The sequence below is a fragment of the Eleginops maclovinus genome, chromosome 21, assembly GCF_036324505.1.
Source record: "Eleginops maclovinus isolate JMC-PN-2008 ecotype Puerto Natales chromosome 21, JC_Emac_rtc_rv5, whole genome shotgun sequence".
Taxonomy (NCBI): domain Eukaryota; kingdom Metazoa; phylum Chordata; class Actinopteri; order Perciformes; family Eleginopidae; genus Eleginops; species Eleginops maclovinus.
The window spans coordinates 2,721,272-2,742,061 of NC_086369.1; the positions used below are offsets into that span (position 1 = coordinate 2,721,272).

Consider the following 20,790-nt stretch of genomic DNA (forward strand, 5'->3'; position numbering starts at 1 on the left):
GACCGAAGTTTTTATGAGCTCTTAATTTGACACGGAGGTGCGGCTTCAGGAACAGGAAGTATCCTATTATGGAATGGTGTTTCACAAATAAACTTCCGGAAGGGTGTCAGCTCCAAGCGTACTCTATCAGGAATTTAAAAAAGCTAGTATATATTTCTGTTTTCATTAATCTTTTCCAAACGGTAAGTAAATACAGGGTTTTGTTTGTGTCCACATACATAGCACCTTCAGTTTCTCCTGTAGCAGACTGTGTGAGTTTGGGTCTCATTTATCGGTGCAGTGTAGCTAACGACGAGTTTTACAACTCAGTAACACGCTGTACTGTTTTTATATCGATGCTTTTCAGAAAATATGTCCAAGTCTTTGAAGAAGATAGTGGAGGAGAGTCGGGACAAGAACATCCCGGAGGTGGAGATGTGCGACAGGGGCATTTCCAACATGTTGGACATCCCAGGACTGTGTAAGGTTTTCCATTTCACCACAACACTGAAGCGAATCTGATGCTATTATAACCGACTTTAAGTTGAGCTGTTTTACTTAAAGTGTCTTATAAATACGTGCCAGAAACGTAGACTTTATAAAATAAGTAGAAACTGTTGTTTTGTATGATGGTGACGTCACCAAGCCTGCCCTGTCTGCAGTGTTGAAAAAACTTTATTAAAACCGTTATTCTGTTGACAAAACTTTATTAGAACCGTTATCCTGTTGACAAAACTTTATTAGAACCGTTAACATAATAAATAATAATTAAATATTATTGTAGCATCTAATGATTTAATCCTGAATATGTAAAAACGTCTGAAGTGTAAGTTATTACTATATCAGGTAGTTAATTGCATTATTGGTTAAGTTATTACATTTTGAATCCAGTTTAGTTCACATTTTATGACATTGCATATAATACATTTAGTTAAATTCAATGAATGCTTTGCCACCAATCAGATACAGCAGTTATTACTGATGTGAACCACCCTTAATATTTTAGTTTTCATGTTTTGCATTAAATACTGTTCATGATGAATCAGTGTGGAATAGATAGCCATACCAGGACCCGTTATAACGATAGCTGAAACAAAATTATACACATACTGTATTTGTTGTTGCTATTCTATTGACTTTTGATGGTGTTATTTGACATAAAACTCTGCCGATGCCTGAAGAATAATCTCTTTACTGCTTGTTTATCAGTAATATCCGTTCCTACAAAATAGCCAGTAGGATGCATGTTAGAGTGTCAGTGAGCTGCTGTGTTGACTTGATGTTTCCTGTCGTTTCAGTCACCCTGTCTAACATCACTCAGCTGGTCCTCAGCCACAACAAGCTCACAGGTAAGCCTCTCCCTCTGTCCACTCACAGACACAGCTCCCACTGTCACACAGCAGCAAATAACCCTGTGGAGTCAGCATCAAAACCCTGACCCATAACATTATAATCATGGTTAAATAAAAAAAAGCCTGTAAGGTATTAGAATCAGCAGGTGAGGTTTTGGTCAGGTCTGTGCAGACCCCTTTGTTAGCCAATTAAGATTAGATATTACAATATATTACTATAAGATCAGTTTCACAGGAGGGATTCACAAGAAAAATAAAGCTGAGGCTTCACTGGAGATCATGGATTACTGGTGAATTGCTAACGGAGATTTTTGCTTTAACAGTGAGACTCATAAGCCAGTTTGCAGAAGGACTGACAGGCATTATGTACTGTATTGTGTATTGACTGGTTATCTTTAGTCTATTGGAGTGATGCAGTTATGGTTTGCACCAGCAGAGGTCAGCGTAGACCCATAAACACGCAAAACACACTAACCTGTGTATTCACTTTGGGATGAAGCAATGTGCATATTTTGGTTTTGTATTAAAACCATATCTGAATAAGTATGTTAATTAAGAAAAATAATTCAACTTTCTTTTTGGATCAGGTTTTTATTTTATTGAATATTTATCTTATAATAAAATAATCCAAACTGTCAGGAAAACCTCGATCTAAAGGGGATTGTTGGACCAAATGAATACAGAAAATATCCTGTTGGGGTGGGCATGATTTCTATTTGATCATCGGTTTTTAATCTGCTGCTGAAGATGAAGAGATAACACACTGCCAGGTTATTTATAGCCCCGATCAGACAGACTTGGGGGATAACATAATTGGCGTAGTTACCGACCTGCAGGCACTGTAAAGGTATGCTCAGTAACTCCGGCCTTGTTGGGTAACTGTCTGCTGCCCCCCCCCCGCCTGCAGCGTGAGGAAGGAGTGGGAAATATTGGATCTACCTCCTCCTCTCCTTGATCTTATCCGACGTACCTTTGTGATCCAACAAATACAGCGTCCCACAGCAGGGAGGCGATGTTGCTGCTGCTTGATGGCAGTGGAGAGTTATAGTAATATTTAGAAGGTTTTCCACTAGAGCACTAGACCCCCCCGGTCTGCTGTCGGCTGGATGGTGCTAACATGACTGTACAGTGTTGATGACGGTGTCAAAATATGTAATAATAGATAATATAATATATCATCAACTCTGTCTATAAGAAACTGTCATCACTTTACTTGATATTTTCTCAAACGCATTTTTATTGCGTCACAGGCGGGTCGCACTTTTACTTTTTTAGGGAACGTCCTTTTTTTCTCGAGAAACAAACAATCCGTCTTCAAATAGGACAGGATAAGATAAGAAGATGAGATGGGATAAACCCTTTATTAACACCCATAGGGAAATTCAGGTGTCAAGCAGTAAGTGAAAACACAGGATAGGAGAGGTAAGACTTACACAAGGATAATAAAATCAAACCATAAAAAGGTAAATGAAGTAAAACGTGTTTACATATATGAGTAACTATGAACATGTTTTATGTAAATATTGATGTCAATTTGGAAGGTAATCATGCATCAAAAAGGAATTAAAATAAGGATACATTAAACTAGAAATGTCTGTTACCTTCTTACATGATCATTCTGGTATTTTTATAAATCCGGGGTTTATTATTCACGTTCCTACCATGATAGTGAACTACACAGCTCAGTCACTCGTGAGGGACTCCACCACTATCCCTAAAATAGATTTTCACCACAATCAAAAAGATAAAACCCTATATTTTCCCAACAGGTGAACCCATCCCCTCGCTGTAACACTACAGCACCTGTCATGTTCTTCACGCATGGCTGCCGGGGGGGGGGGGGGGGGTTTCTTCCCCCAACACAGAAACAAACAAGTTTATAATGCAGCGGCTCCCCGGGTCACACTAACAGGCAGGGCAGATGAGCCCGTATGGAAATCAATAGCCTATATTGTGCGGAGGACTTATGAATACTGTAGGTTCGTCCACCTGAGAGGAGGTGGTGGTGTTGCATTGATTGAACCCCGGTCCGCAGAGGGGGAGGCCGGCTAAATGAAATTGATTTCCGACATCCTCGGTGAAGCAGCGGGACCTTTAAAACCAGACAGAGTGATTCACCAGCTATCTGTTGGCTGTACTGTAACCAACAGGAAAGAGAAGAAGGGCGATATAATGATTTATCGTCTTTCAACGAGGATGAAATCCTTTATCCAGATATTGTGAAACACAGCTAACATTCCAGCATGTAAACCACATTGGCCAATTATCAAGAAGTGGCCAATTAGGGCTTTTTGGCGGGTTTCCCTCCGCCTTTAGGAGAAAAGGTTTGCAGTTAAACCATAGTGTTATAGTACTGTTGTTCCCCATTGAAAAGTGTCATCTCTATAACAATTTACACGAGGTTTGTGCTGTTTCCTTCTGAAAGAAACAGTTATTTATAGATTAATTCAAATTAGAGCGCAACAACTTGGAAAAAATGACTAATTGCGATTAAAACTGATATTGCAATTGCGTGTTATTGACAATATTGAAGGGAATTGATCTTTTTTGATCAAAATGTTCATTATCATTTCATAATATATTCAATTATTATGGGTTGATTTGTTAAGAGGATCGATACCAAACATAGGATACAATTTGAAGGCTGGGATATCCCTGCATACCCGACTCAAGCAGGATTCCAGCACTTGCCTTTACCAAATATAGTTTGCTTTTTAAGACACGTGGTTATTTTACTACAGACTCGTCCCTCCCCTCTGAATTTGCCCTTGGTGTGTGTGTGTGTGTGTGTGTGTGTGTGTGTGTGTGTGTGTGTGCTGACAGTGACAGCAGCCGATCCAAACACTAGAGTCTCTTGGAACAATGCCACTGTCCACCAAGTGTCAGTTTTTGAAGGAAGCTAATTTACATCTCCATAAATAGCGGGTTAAAACAAAACTGTGGTGTGATTCTACACACACACACACACACACACACACACACACACACAGATACACACACACACGAGTCACACTGATATAGTATCAGTATGCCCAGACCTCACCTCTCCGGCGCTCATTCTCCCGGCAGCATTCAGGTCAGGGCCCGGCCGGTTTACTCTCCTCCTCCTCCTCCTCCTCCTCGTCCTCTCCGGCACTCCTCTCATTGATCAGTGAGATAATCCCATAACCGTCCTGCTTTTTGTTATCAGCCCATTGATCTGTGTCCGCGCACCACGGGGGAATAAAAGCCCAGATGGAAGTGAGGAGAGAAACTGCAATATGTGTTCAAATGTCAACGCGGCCGCTAATGGACTTAATGACAGAGGTTTGTCACAGTCCCGCAGCTAATGATGAGAGCCCGCTGTCAGGAGTTTAGGGCTAGTGATGAGTGCTAACAGGTTGCTAACAGATATGAACATCTTGGAAAGGTGTGTGTGTGTTAATTGTTGCAGCTATTTGAGATTGAATCTCAGCTCCTACTTTTGAGATGGAGAAGCTTTGTCACGTTTTATTCATGGACTCATGGTTTTCGACCAAAAGTAATTCAATTAGTCTTTGCTTTCAGTCCGAAATGTTTTCTGTCTTTATCTTGTTAGCATTCTCTATTTATTGAGTCGTAGTCCTGGGTCAAATGTCCTTTTTTAAGTAATCAGATTTATCAGATTACATTCGTCAATTCGATCAAGTGAAGTGTGTGTGTGTGCGTGTGCGTGCGTGCGTGCGTGCGTGCGAGCAATATGCTTTAATTCTCCCCCTGTGTGTGTTCTCCAGCGGTGCCCGCCAACATCTCCGAGCTGAAGAACCTGGAGGTCCTGAACATGTTCAACAACCAGATTGAAGAGCTGCCGACTCAGATCAGCAGTCTGCAGAAGCTGAAGCACCTCAACCTTGGGTATGTTCCTCACACACACACACACACACACACACACACACACACACACACACACACACACACACACACACACACACACACACACACACACACACACACACACCCCGGCTCTTACAGTACACACTTCTACTTTGGTCACTACAACCTCTCTGTAACCTCTCCACAATTTAACACAAATCGCCCCCAGCTCAGATTTGGTTACAGCAATTATTTTGGACCTTTGAGCCTTTTTGCTGGATGTGATTCAACAGGCTGTACGACAAAGCAGCAACAAATCAATGGATCAGAGAGTTTAAGGGGTTTATTCTTCCTCCGTTTGATACTTAAATACCCTTTTCAGACCTCAAAACCGGAGTGCACATGTCCTGACGTTAAGCGTTGTCATTTTAGAATAAACTCTCATTCTCAAAAAGATGTGGACGTGTGTTTGTGTAGCGAATAGGTGAGGGGGGTTCAGTTTCTCACCTATTGGCTGGGAATGCTTCCTGTGCGTGTTGGCTATGAGTGCAGGCTTACACAGGCAGGGCGTCAGTGACAGGAGGATTAGGAGGGAAGCCTTGGTGTGTATTGATCCACAGACAAACATCATCTGGATAGTGTAAGCCCCCCACTGTTATTCAGGCTGCACATTCACTTTTCATCCGCTGTTTATTTTGCTGCTGCCTGAGTGTGTGTGTGTGTGTGTGTGTGTGTGTGTGTGTGTGTGTGTGTGTGTGTGTGTGTGTGTGTGTGTGTGTGTGTGTGTGTGTGTGTGTGTGTGTGTGTGTGTGTGTGTGTTTATCAGAATGACATGCATATGTGTGTTTGGACCTTGTAAATGCTTAATCTCATTTGTCAAACACACATAATAGAAATTGAACATTCGTCCCTGTGACCTGTCACACATACACACACGGGCAGATATGTGTGCATACACTCAGACGCTGTGTCTTACATCATCACAATCCCCCCCGGTTGCTAATCTGTCCGTCCATGCTTCCTCTTTATTTGGATGTGGTGAGGGTTAGTCCACAAGGGCGAGCAGCAAACAAACAGCACAAACCTTCAGGACGAGTTTGGGAAGACGAGGTCAAGATTTATGAGTATGGTCGCACATTTCAGAAGATATGTGTGGTATAACAAGCAGATTCTGTTAGGGTTCAACTAAATTCCACTAGGCATTACTGGCTGGAAAATAGGTTGTGTTTCATCAATGGCCTTCTAAGTGGAGTGCTTAACCAATAAATCCAAGTATGTTCCAAAAAGGTAGCACCACCAGATGTTCAATAGGACAAAATAATACCGTGGCTACCTTTGTCATACCTTTTGGAACATACTTAATCTACTTTTGCATCCGTTAACGCCTCTTGCTGTGTATGACTGTGCTTCAGTGGAATCCTCCTGAGTGTGTGGGGTTTTTTTTTCTCATGTCAAACAATCCAATAAACTCAGAACAAAACCAACATTACAACTACCTCATACGATGTGTTACAAAAGCCTGAGACTTAATGAATTAATGAGTCCCTCCTCGCAGTCGTTACACTTGGTTGTTCACACAGAAAGTAGAAGACGTAGGCGACGCATGTGCGTGACAAAAAAACAGTAACAGTGGATAACTAAGTGTTCTGAAAGGCTAAATGAGGCTCTGAAATGTTCACCAGTCGACACCATTCAGACACTTGCAGGATGTGAGGATAAGCTCACACACACACACACACACACACACACACACACACACACACACACATATTAGCCTCTAGAAAAAACGAGTAATTTCCCACCTCTGATCATTTGTTACATTCAGACATTTTGTGAGGAAAAGCTCAGCTGGGTCTGTCAACATTTGGAAAGGATGCAATGTATTTGTGTGAGGAAAATGTTGCTTAATCGTGTGTGTGTGTGTGTGTGTGTGTGTGTGTGTGTGTGTGTGTGTGTGTGTGTGTGTGTGTGTGTGTGTGTGTGTGTGTGTGTGTGTGTGTGTGTGTGTGTGTGTGTGTGTGTGTGTGTGTGTGTGTGTGTGTGTGTGTGTGTGTGTGTGTGTGTGTGTGTGTGTGTGTGTGTGTGTGTGTGTGTGTGTGTGTGTGTGTGTGTGTGTACAGTATGAACCGTCTGAGCGGCTTGCCCAGAGGATTCGGTTCGTTGCCGGCTCTGGAAGTGTTGGACATCACCTACAACAACCTGAACCAGAGCTCTCTCCCCGGGAACTTCTTCTACCTTAGTGAGTAAACACACACACACACACACACACACACACACACACACACACACACACACACACACACACACACACACACGTTCTGATGATGGCTACTCTTAAACCTGAAACTAACCCTTATTCTAACCTACCTACCCTAACCCTACCTAACTCAAACATGTGTCGCAAAGCCTGGTGTGGCTGGCCCTTCACGAGAATAAGAACCTACCCAGAGAGCACTCCACTCATCGCTTATTATCCAGCCACACCACGGCTCTGGTTGTCCACATGTCCACAGTGATCCAGACGTGGTGCGCTCTCAGACACCAGGTCAGCCGGTTTGGAAAAAGCACGGCACTAATAGACGGACTTCCCCTCCGCCTCAAATCCACGTTTTGAAATGGAGCAGTAATTGAAAACATGTCAGGAAATACAAGTTGTTCGTACAGCTGACAACATGGGGTCCACTTTTTGTGGACATGTCTAGTCATTGGTTTTGTAACTCTATTGTATTTGTGCTGAAGATGATGATTTAAATAGTATGATGTCATGTTTTTGTAACAGCACATTACGATACCTACATGTCTACTTTTTTGGACAACAATACAATATTCTTTGATGTCCCAAAGCCTTTGACGATGAGATGAAATCATTTCCCCACTTTTACCACTTGGCTCTGCAGGATTGTGCGCTTCAGCGGAAACTGTGGCACATGCCATGGGAATTTCAAAATAAAGGCGTATCCTCGAGACAGTTATGAGACAACATTGTCATCCCCTCTTTGCACAATCCTTCTTCCCCCCTCACAGAAGAGGCTGACCCTTTTCTCTTTTTCCTCCGCACGCTGACAAAGCTGTCTGGTTGTGTCGGCTGTCTTGCGAGACGTGCAGAAGGTCTGCCTGGATTGATTCTGTCCAGTTTGTGAGGCACTATTATTAATCAGGCTTGACTGGCGGTATTGATCAGAGCCCAGTCTAGTTATGACTCCCCACACACACACACAGACACACACTAACAGAGATGCTCGTTTTGCAGCCACTCTCCGTGCCCTCTATCTGAGTGACAACGATTTCGAGGCCCTGCCCGCAGACATCGGGAAGCTGGGCAAGCTGCAGATAGTAAGTTAATGCGACTGAGAAAATGGAGCTGTGTTCAGTTTAGACATCTTTAAGTATGCCACACAGGAAGTCTCTCTTTATAACACGATCCCTTTGTTTGTGTAGTTTTAAGATGTATATGTATATAGAAGGGTCAAGGGGCCAGATAAATAACGTGTACTTCCAAAAGACGTGCCTTTTTCCACGAGTAAACTGCAGAAAAATCCACACCTTTATATTTTAGGCAAAATATCTTCAGGTGAAATGATGAGGTGGAGTTTTATTGAAGCACAAATGTACAAGTTTAGGGATTTTTCACATTAAGGATGAATTTCTTTACATAAATGTTCTATAAAATCATTCACAATGCTGTTGTTTATAGGTTTTCAGATCTCAAATCTTTCAGATTTCAGTGTTTAATAAGTGTGTTTTGTGTTCTCCTCCTTTACTCTCCTCAGTTGAGTATGAGGGACAATGATCTGACCTCGTTGCCGAAGGAGATCGGGGACTTGGCTCAACTCAAAGAGCTCCACATCCAGGGCAACAGACTGACCTGTCCTGCCCCCTGAGCTTGGTACTGACCTCACACAAACACAAATCAGACTAGAAAAGATGACATTTAAAACATGTAAACGTTATTAACATGCCTTAACCGGACTGCTCCACCCATCAGATGCTCGGTGTAACTGTATCTGTAAACTATGCTTGTGTCTCTCTGCCTGCAGGGAATCTGGATCTGACTGGTCCTAAACAGGTGTTCAAAGCAGAGAATAATCCCTGGGTCACTCCCATCGCAGACCAGTTCCAGCTGGGCGTGTCCCACGTCTTCGAATACGTCCGCTCGGAGACCTATAAGTAGTGAGTACCAACTGAACACACATCCACACTGACTGAGGAGTGCAGATGGGTTTGTTTCCAGTTTTCAAACCTCAAAAAAACATCTCAAAAGAAGCTGATCAGTTGCATCTGATTTAGGTGTAATTTAGATAGCACGAGTGTATGTTCACACAGACCTCTAGTCAGAGCAGTTTTCTCTCTGGTGGAGAGAAATGTGTTTGAGGTTGCACTGTGAGGCAAAGTGCGGCCATTAATTATTTGTTCCAGTAGAAGGAGATGCTGCAAATCCTCTGTGTGAATGCTTCAAACCGCTGCTCTGAGGCATGCTCCGGAACTGATCCCTGCACTGTGTGTGAGCGAGACACAAAAACAGAGCATCTCGACCATATTTTCATCCCATATTTTGTTTGCATACTAGGAGAGGGAGTCGTCTATCTTTCCATAGTATGTTAAATCAATAGGAGTTATTCAGATATCTGCACTGGGCTTATTTCCTGTTTATTAACAGACCCTTGGACATTTCTAGCTTAAGCTCTTCGTATAAAATTGATTTCATGAATTGGATATGTTTCCTATTGCTGGAGGAAAACGGTCAAGGGGTCAAAGGTGGAGCGATAAATTGGCATAAAGCGAAATGAGCTTGTTTTAATCCCCACAGAAGCACATGGATGTTTATTACTCTGCTCCATTAGTGCAGAGAGGAAGTCAATCAATCATCCGCAGTACCGCTTGGCCCTCTCCACCACTGGAGGAACTTCTGTTGTAGTTCTGCTGTCTGAGCCGGGAGCTTCCTGCTTGTATTTTGGCATAAAAGACTCATATTTAGTGATCAAATGTACCAGTCACCTGAGTCTGTCAGGCCGGATGATGGAGAGCTCAGCTGCTGTGCATGGTGGACTGCCGCTCTATCACTGTCAATGTCTGCACTTACATAAATTGTCTACACACACACACAAACACACACTTACTTCAGTCCCTGTTGTTTGATTCTTTGTATAAGCATGAATGAGATGCTCCAATGACATGGTTTGCTTTTCCCTTTTCATAATTTCCACGGGAGGATTAGTTAGTCTTGAAGTGAAGAACAATAGGGAGTAATCTGGGTAATATTTGTGTTGATGGTCATCACACTGAACGTCCCCCCCCCCCATCTGTGAGAAACACTCTATAATGAGACTGTACGAATAATGTGAGGGCGAGAAAGATGTGAAGAAGAGCAACCGTGAAGAAGACACACACACACACACACACACACACACACACACACACACACACACACACACACACACACACACACACACACACACACACACACACACACACAAGCAGCAGCAGCAGCCTGTCTCTGGGCAGGTGTTAAACAATATCCCAAAAAGATCTTCTTTGTGTCTTCACAGCTTCATTCACACCTGACTAAATGTCCTTCAGATTCCAGCTCTGTGAATACACACACACTTACTCTCTCTTTCTCTCACACACACACACACACACACACACACACACACACACACACACACACACACACACACACACACACACACACACACACACACACACCTGTCTGCACTTCCAGTTTCTGTCTCATTTAGTGGACTGCAGCCTGTATCAGAGCTGTCTGTCCTGCTGAAAAGTAGTGTTGGACATCATTGCTTCAAAACTTCAAAATCTAAAGGAATAACGTTTTTAATTCTGCTTTTTTTTATAATTTAAGTAACTTCCTCCTTCTGTTGCACGAAAACAGACTGTAATCTGCCTGGCTTTAGTTTGTTTTTTTAACCCAAAGTGTTACCAGAGCCAACAGAGTGTAGCCTTTTACTACCGTATTGATTTCAGGGGCAATCAGTACCTGTGATTTCACTTTAAAAAGTCCCAGTGATGTGATTCTGTGGGACTGCTTCTGTACAAATGAACAATATTTAACGGCAATAGGCTCATTCATTTTCCAAACGCTAATTTCGAATGTTGGTTAAAGGACATTTCCTAGCTGAATATGGCATTAGGTCAAAGGTCAGCAAAATAAGGAGGCCATTCATCAGTAATATTGATGCTAAATGTCACGGCATTACGGTGAGTATTCATATCAATACAGGGCTCTATAGCAAAGTCCCACTGGCAATATATACATGTAGTCATATCACTGTGTATCCCGTACTGTGTTGAGTGATGGCGCGAGTCTTTGAGCTTTAAATATGTATTTGTCTAAATACTTAAACACTTTCATCATGATGTGTGTGCACGAGAGGGAGTGGGGTTATGTTGCCTGTCATACATGTTTCATCAGTAATCCTGTTATCCTGTCAGAGAGCTGCAGACTGTGTGTCTCATGGCACATTAACATACTGTAGAGAGAAAGCCCCTCTCTCTCCTCTCAATACTTTATGTTTTATTCATTTCTTCCTGTCTCCCTTTTCTGGTTCCATATCCGTATTTCACTGAAGAGATGTTGACTTTTCATCCTCCTCTGCCTGAACAGTACTGTGTTCCTGAAAGGACTTCAGTCAGAACTTGTTTCCTCAAAGTATTTCTAGCAGGATCCACAAACTGCGTAAAGCATAATCTCATCATCACATTTAAAATGTGGAATCAGAGCCTGGCGAAGGGTTGGCCGTGATGAAGCAGTTTTATATTTGAGATGGTTTTAATAAAATAAGGAGGATTCAAGATCGTGATTGGAGTTTAAATTTGAAATGTTGGTCGAGGAAACACCCAGAAGTCCAGTCCATATTTCACATAAACCAATCATTTTAAGGCCATAAAATCACCTGGCAGTAATAGTAGATCTGCTATTGCATCTATCGGTGTGGATTTTTACTCATGCTTCCTAATTTTGCTTTTGGAAGAATGCTGTTTGCTCATTTTCAATCACTCCAAGTCTCAGTAGAAACATTTTGACCAAGTTTTAAAGCTGATTTGAAATGAGCTGAAGCCAGTGGCTGCCTAGGATGTATGAACCGGCATGATTAATACAACTGCTGCAATCCGTCTGCAGTTTGCATCATCCTCACAGCAACACAGAAGTCTCTTTCTTCCCTCTACGTGTCATTTTTTTTAAAGCCACACTGCTCAACTAGTCCTGGTTAGTTCCTCTGGATGCAGACTGCAGCCCCCTCCCTCTCCGACGCTGTCTAATTGTAGTCACGCATTGATGCCTAACAGAGATGGCTGCAGCGGGAGGGTCGTACAGTAAGAGGGCTGATGGGGCTGCCTCTGTCCCCCCCACCCCTGTCTGCTGGGACAAAGAGGAGCTCATTAACTGATTAAACGTTCTGGATTTCTCTGGTAAAAGACACTGGATGAGGCATTTATCATATACACCAATGTGTCCAAAATCAAGAACAGAAAAACCCAAAAAGCATAGAAACGCTAAGCTAGTCAAGAAAAACTACAAAAGACAGACAATCGGGCAAAGAACTGGTGGAAGAGTCCTGGTTTATATACCATGGGGCTGATTAGGGAATTGGGAGCATGTGGAGTTCATCTACTGATGGGAGTGGCAGCGTCTGAAATGACAGCAGAGTTGGCATAGAAAACAAACAAGCACAAAACATTTATTTGACTTGGAAATGACACGTGACTTTAAAAGTTTCACTCAAAGACGCTGTACTGTTGTCAACAACTTTACTTTATCTGCAAAATGAGTAAAAAAAATACCACTTTTATGCAAACAATCCATGCATGATGAAATAGCTATGAGCTGACGATATCCAGTCACTGTCAAGCGCCACATACGCATGAATGATTATCAATCACTAAAGACATATTTCAAACATCAGCAAATAAAGATCTGTGGTCGATCCATATCCGTCTTCTTTTCCTTGAAATGTACAACTTTCCCTCTGTGTATAGCTCCCTGTTGTCCTGGTCTGTACAGTTTATCAAAGTGGCACAAACCCTGCTCGTTATAGTGGCTTTAATCTGCGTTGCTCAGTGGCACGTCTCTGCTACACGATATACTTTTTATTTGGGGACACTGCTGTGGGCTAAATCCTCTTCTAGAATAGTTACCTGCAGTTGTTGTGGGATGTTTCATCATCTAATCTCCTTATATTGTGGTTAATGAGGATATTTAATGTCATTTTATCTGAGACTAATCCCAGCTTTAACTGTTCCTGCAGCAGCCTGCAGATAAAACGCAGATAAAAGTCAGCTGCACTTTGTGTGTTCAGTTAACAAAGTTATTTTTGCTGATTTCATTTATGGATAAAAAAAGTGCTCACATACTGTATATACACGCAGACATCCCACAGAGTGCGGCTGAGTCAGCAGGACTTAACTAACTAATGATGAGGACAGAGGTCTTTGCCACCATTGGCTAAAAGCACACGTTGTTTGTCATGAATCTTAATTAGTATCTTTTCTACTTCTATCCTCTGCCTTTTACTCCCCCTCCCTGCTCGTCCTACCTTATCGCCCCTCCTTCTTCTCCTTAATGTTTCTCTGGCTGTAGAGGAAGTTACTAAATTGCTTTGCAGCTCTGGTGAAGACGAGGTGGTTGTGAGACGAACGCCCCCCCATCAGATCAATGGCCTTTGGCCTCCCAGCGCATTTATCAAACAGGCACTCACACATACATATTTTGAACTTTTGTAACACACATATCCCGATAAAGGAAAGAAAATACCAACTTTCAATCTGTTCACACACACACACACACACACACACACACACACACACACACACACACACACACACACACACAGGGCAAACTTTGCCATGATTAATTAAGCCGTGTGGAATAGCAGAGCTCCATAAAGACATCATCAGGAATCTGAATCCATTCTCCTCTCTTCTTCTGCATTTAATTGGCCTTAACAGTTCATTATCAGAGCTGCACACACACACACACTCACACACACACACACACACACACACACACACACACACACGTAAATGAAATGGGAAATCTTTATGTTGATCTTTAGCTAGAGCTGTTAGTGTTGTTTCTCTCGGATAAAAGCATAATAAAAGTGTGTGTGTGTGTGTGTGTGTGTGTGTGTGTGTGTGTGTGTGTGTGTGTGTGTGTGTGTGTGTGTGTGTGTGTGTGTGTGTGTGTGTGTGTGTGTGTGTGTGTGTGTGTGTGTGTGTGTGTGTGTGTGTGTGTGTGTGTGTGTGTGTGTGTGTGTGTGTTACCCGTTCTCCTGGGTTTTGGCCTCTTCAGCGCACAAACAGAAAGAAAAGAGAGCAGGAAACCGAGGGGACAAAATGTCTTCCGTTCGTCTTTACTATGCCATAGATTTTCAGTAAGAGTACGATAGGGAGAGGGAGCGTTCACTACAGCTTCATACTTCAATTCAAAGACAAAATACGGTGCGCAGTGAGCTGGCTCTGCGGAACATCGTCAGGCAGCTGAGGGGAAAGCGGGATTATGTGGGTCCAAGGAAATGAGAAATAAAAACACAGGGATCGTGCAGATGGCAGAGGTTGAAGCACCCTTCATGTTTTCTCTGGAGAATATTCACTTCTGTTTCCTTCTGCTCATACCAACCAACTCAAACCTCTCCAAAATCCTGCTTACTCACAGCTGGATACTTTTATTAATTATTGAAATCCTCCTACACAACACTGGTGATACCATTTCATAAAAACATAAATAGGTAGTCCTCTGCTCTTGCTCGCCTCTGTGTCTTCAACTGTCAAGAGACTGTGTGACACCATGGCAACACATACTGTACATACTCAAAATGAAAAGCAGTGATTAAAGAAACATTAATAAACATCCGTTTTCGAGGGAACACTCCATCATCAATTAGGCTGCATTATTCCCCCCCCCTCTTCACATTGATTTATTTTGTCCTGACTGATCACTCCACTCCGCCTCCCTTTACATCTTTCCTTCCTCCGCTCATCCATCAACTCTAGGAAGCCACAATTATGCTAACAGTAGCTTGTTATGACAGCAGCGAGTGTGCCGCTTTGGCCACTTATTGACTCCATGAATAATCTCGTATTTCTTAAAGGGAGCGTGCACAATCAGTCACCCCCCCCCTGTCCTCCTCTGTGATCGTTACACCCCTGCTTATGTTCTCTCTGCTACCTCCGATCCACATGCACACAGCTGGGATGGCATGCTTATTTTCTCCCATGGGGATTGATAAAGTATATGTGAATGACTCCTTCTCACTTTCATGACATTTTACTGACTTGATTTTTTACGGAGTTGCTCAACAGTTGCCCCTCTGTCCTGAAACGATCAAAGGGAGAAGTCAGGGGTTCTTCATCTATAATCTAAATTAGTTCAATAAATCGATGTAGATGAGACAGGACGACAGGGGAATTTCCTTCTTGGGGGGCTGGTTGTTCCACAAAAGTTCTGTATTTCACTTTATTTGGGTCAAATCTGCCAATATCATGGTGGTGCTTAAGTCAGGGGTCACCAAAGTCAATTGGGATTCGTCATCTGGAGACCACGAAAGGTAAAAAAAAAAAAAAAAGCCAATTAATCTTGAAGTTGTTGAGATATTGAAGGGCAGCTGTGGCTCAGGGGATACATTGGTGGGTATACCAATCAGAGGGTCAGTGCTTCGATCACTAGCCCCTGCAATGACCATGTCGAAGGGCAAGATACCTAACTGCGCAATTGCTCCCTTAGGGCCTAAAGGTATTGTAGTGTGTGTGTGTGAATTGCTTTGGATACAAGCGTTGGTTAAATGATGTGTAATGTAATTTCAGTCTGGACCAAAGTGGTGCACCAAGCTGCCAACAGACAATGCCATCCCTACACTACAGTCACTATCCGGGCTAAAAGCTGTCAGCTGTCCCCAGGCCCGGCTGCTCTCAGACTCTGTGCTGCTCCTAGGAGCTAAACCCCCCACCCCCCACCCCACCCCGTTCCCCTGGGACCTGGCCGCCCTGTGACTGGGCAGGAGGTTCTGCAGAGTCCCAGCATGACTTTGTCTCAACCGCTCTCTGTCAAAAGTGTGTCCCTGCAGACGGCAGGCAGCAATGCAACGCTGAGGCAGAGTCTGAGAGCAGCTGTGGAGAGAGGAACAGTAAGAGAAGACACACGAGTTCAAAGCCAAATCAAACACTCCTCTGGCTGTGTCTGTGTCCCGCCCCCCCCTCCTTCCTCTGTCTGTCTGTCTGTCTGTCTGTCTGTCTGTCTGTCTGTCTGTCTGTGCCGTAGGCCTGCTGGGGTTTTGATGGGCAGCAGATATTATGGGCTTTGGCAGCACTTAATTCCCAAGAGCAAGTGTTGACATGGGATGGAGGCAGGCAGAGGAGAGGGAAGTACAAGACACTTCAATCATAGCGTGACAGTTACACCACTGTGGATTTGTATATCCTGTGTGTGTGTGTGTGTGTGTGTGTGTGTGTGTGTGTGTGTGTGTGTGTGTGTGTGTGTGTGTGTGTGTGTGTGTGTGTGTGTGTGTGTGTGTGTGTGTGTGTGTGTGTGTGTGTGTGTGTGTGTGTGTGTGTGTGTGTGTGTGTGTGTGTGTGTGTGTGTGTGTACCCATAACATCACAAAGGGATGTTTAGATATTGGTTTTCTTCTTCTGGAACCATAGGTTACATTTGAAAGGAACGAGCAAGTGTGAGACTTTAGAATATACGGAGTATGTGGATGGACAATGGATATTTGAAGACTGCTACTCGTTAGATGAATGTGTGTGTGGATGTTTAATTGGCTCTGAAATAGGATAACTATTGGCATCCATTGTGACCACCATAATGCTAGCTACACAAACACATCACTTCAAAATATAATATATACCATTAATTATCTATACCAACAGGCTCCTATTGAATTATCTGATTAATGGATCCTGGTCATCCTGTCGCAGGCTCCTTCATCCCCAAGTTTAAAGTCAGCTTGTTTTAAACCCAGCCCAAGCATGAATACAATGAGAGGAGGAAAAAAACCAAGACACAATTATTAACAGGCTGTGGGGAAAAGCAAAGAGAGACTGAACTGCAGAAAAAGTCTTTTCCACTCCAATGAGCTCTGCTGCTTGTGAGCAAGAGACACCCATGGGGGGGGGGGAAGTGACAGACAGAGGTGGTGTGTGTGTGTATGTGTGTGTGATGGGGGTGGGGTGGAAGAGACACTGTCCGCGTGTCCGGTACTCCGCAGTAATGGACACTAATAAGTAATGACTATATGTATGCTGTGTGAATATTTGGTGTGTGTGTGTGTGTGTGTGTGTGTGGGCTCCAATTAAACTGTCGGACACTATTTGTCACGGTGACTGTAGTGCCGCTGACACCTGCGGGTGTTTTAGTTAAATTGCCTGGATGGGTAATGGGGGGGCGGGCACTGGAGAAGTAGTCAGTATTAAAGGGAGCTAAATCATTTGTAATGTTTGGAACATAAAGAGACTCCATTTTATGTTAATTTATTAGATTACTGGAAGTCAATTCAGTTCATTCTACTCTCAAACTGTAAAATCATGACATAATGCTATGTCGCTATGCTATCGTTAGCCTAAAGGGGCCCTATTTTGCTCATTTCTAGGTTTCATGTTGTGCCTCTACTCTGACATGTAGTTCTCTGTTGTGATTGGTCAACTGCTTAGAGATGTCCCGCCCCTTAGCCCATCAATGTTGAGTGTCAGATATCATTATGTTGTGGAGCGTGTGGGAGAGAAATTCCCTCTGGAAGGGACTTTGGGATTTTAGCCTTCTGCAGACCGTTTACATGCACTAAAACCTATATAACACACTACAGGAAAGGGGGAAACCCCAACAGGATAATAGGGCCTCTTTACGAATAGGGACCCATTTAGTAAACAGGAATTATTTACAATATGTATTGCTAACTCGTCTGGAATTGGAAAAAGATTTCAGAGTAGAGTAACTTGTTTAGAATTCCCTCGCATTTTAGTGTATCAAGCTTTGACATTTGGTTCAAACTGCCGCCTTTGTCCCAACATTTCGACTAAAACCTTGATTTTTCTCCTCCCCTTTCTCCTCCTCAGTCTCTATGGCCGACACATGCAGGCTAACCCAGAACCACCGAAGAAGAACAACGATAAGAGCAAGAAGATCAGCCGCAAGCCTCTGGCCGCCAAGAACAAATAGAGAGGAGACGGAGGCTGGACTCGATGCCGGTCAAACTCACTGCATGTGCCTTTTCTCTCTTCCCTCTTTTTTATTATCAAGACATTTTGTATTACATTGAAATATATGGATTATGTTTCTGAATGTGTTAAATATCGTTTGGACTGTATTCCACTGTGCCTGAGTGTATATATATATATATTTGTTTCCGGTGCTACTTACTAACAACGCTCAGACTAGTGATAACGCCAACAGAATCAATATTAAGACCTTGTTATCATCATCCTTAGTCACCTAAATGGCAAAAAGGTACTTTAACTTAAAATGTAAAGGCTGTTAAACGGCTATGATACCAAAGGCTAATATTTAATGTTCACGTATTAACTCCAGCTTTCCTTCTTAATGATAATCAAGTAGACTCAAATCGACAGATGTCCACTTGATGCCGTGGCGTCGCATCTTCACAGCAGCTCAATGTCAACTGGAAGCCCAATTCCTGCTGACTCGGCAACACTCACTCCATTGTTCTAACCCTTTATTCTCCAGCTCTGTGGAGGCATTAATTAACCTTGTACTCGTTCTACCTTATATGCTTTTTGAAATATTAAGCTTTTTTTTTTAATGAATTCTCTAATTCTCTTCACCCCCACAGACCTTATTTAAAAACGTGCCACAATTCAAATACATATTATAGCTTCTTTAGGTAATGCAGTGAGCTTCAAACTCTGCCAGATTTACATTTCAACCGTCAATATTTCAGCAAACGAACGAAATACATTTGAGATTTTACAGGCAACTGATTCACCAAAGCTTTGCACTTTATTTTAGCTTCCAGTATTCACACACATTTTCTACAGGAAATGCATTTTCTACTAACATGTGCGGGTCATTGAGAGGTGGTTAGAGTCTTATATGTATGTAAAGATATGAGTGACAGCTTATTGTATTTTAGCAACTATTTTAAATACCTTTATTACTGATATCTGTAAGCTTGAGGGAGCAGGCTCAGTGATACCTGCCAGTGTTCAATCTCTGAGGGCCCATTCACACGCCCGCTGATAGCATGATGAAAACCTCTTCCAGCTGATTGCAATTTGCCCTTTTTTTGCGTCTGATTTCAATTACCATTAAGGGTAAATGTTGCCTCTGCACCAACAACACTGAAGGCAGAACAACAGAGGAAAATAAAAACACAATTTGCAGAGTTTTCCTGAACATGATTCTTCAAAATCATAGTCAAGGAATGTAAAGGCGACAGGGAGAACCCAAATCTGGGGTCTTATATAACCACTGGACTCCTTTAAGGGCTTTAGCTTCAGAATCCTCTCTGCAGATGCTAATAATTTCACTCTTAACTGCGTGAGGCCATTAGCGGCAATCTAATTAGGCTCATTTGCATAGAAAGAGGTGATTTTTGCGCCAAATGAATGCATATCATCTGATTTAAATCGGCTGTGTAGTAAGGGGTGCATGTCACCGTTTTTGCGGGTGCTTTGAGAACTACACCGTCTGTGTTTGGACTATTGATGCTGCTTGGTCCCTGAGAGTCTCTACGCCTTCAATTTCACTTTGTTGAGTTGTTTTTCAAAGCTTCACCAAGTGTCCGTCACATTTCAGCCTGATTCATTATAATCATGTTTTAAAGTCACTGTGCTTTTATCACAGGCCAGAATATACTGAGTTCACCCTGCTCGCTGTATTGAACACTTAAACATGTCAAATAAACAATCAAAATCAATGTCTTCTCTGGTGTCATCTATTTCAGAGACATAATGCAGTAAATAAGCCATAACAAAGTGTCTAAATCCTCCAGTTTAATTTGTTTTTGTATTAAATCCACCGTAAGAATAGAACAGAAAGACTAAATATAACATTTTGAAAAGAAGTATGTGTATATAGATAAGCAGCTGTTGGTCTGATCATTTCTAGGTGCGCTTTAATTAAAAAACACATCACACAGATGGATAATATATGTGGTTGGATTTTCCTTTTGTAGGCGGGGGACGGAGCTCCAGTTTAATCAACAGAGTATTCAGAAAGTTGTGCACATGCAAAGGGCGGGCTCTCCAAAGTTTCCTGGAGTAAAACAACATTCAATAGCCTCAGTTTAAGACCTCCATCCATCTCTGAGAGAAGGTGATACTGGCAACATGGCTCCTCCTCTGTTGACTTTCAGCTGTTTCACCAAAGCAAGGGCTGTAAATACATGCTAAATGAACACACGTCAGCTTTGATCAAATAAAGCTGACCTACCCAAGTAATACCTCCACCCTGAAGTGTAAAACATCCACTTCTGCACCCCGTCCCGTTTTCTGTGGATGTTGATCCTGTTTTGTTTTCACTTCATCTCAATTCATCTCACACCTTTCCAAGGACACAATGAGTCCCAGGCTAACTAAAGCCCATTGATTTTCACCAGGTGATTTATAGGTGGCGTGTGTGTTAGGGCAGGCTTGATTGTCTAAGGTGGGCTGCGCAGTGC

General features: G+C 42.7%; 1 protein-coding gene across 1 annotated transcript; it reads left to right on the forward strand.

Moving 5' to 3' along the window:
* Positions 1 to 52: 52 nt before the first annotated feature.
* rsu1 (Ras suppressor protein 1) lies at positions 53 to 20,046 on the forward strand. The gene is given in 10 exon segments (XM_063912732.1): positions 53 to 182; positions 347 to 460; positions 1,278 to 1,328; positions 5,084 to 5,204; positions 7,283 to 7,401; positions 8,413 to 8,495; positions 8,933 to 9,028; positions 9,030 to 9,048; positions 9,200 to 9,332; positions 18,227 to 20,046. Coding segments are annotated over 9 exon segments (834 nt in total). The 5' UTR covers positions 53 to 182; positions 347 to 351; the 3' UTR covers positions 18,330 to 20,046.
* The last annotated feature ends 744 nt before the right edge of the window (positions 20,047 to 20,790 follow it).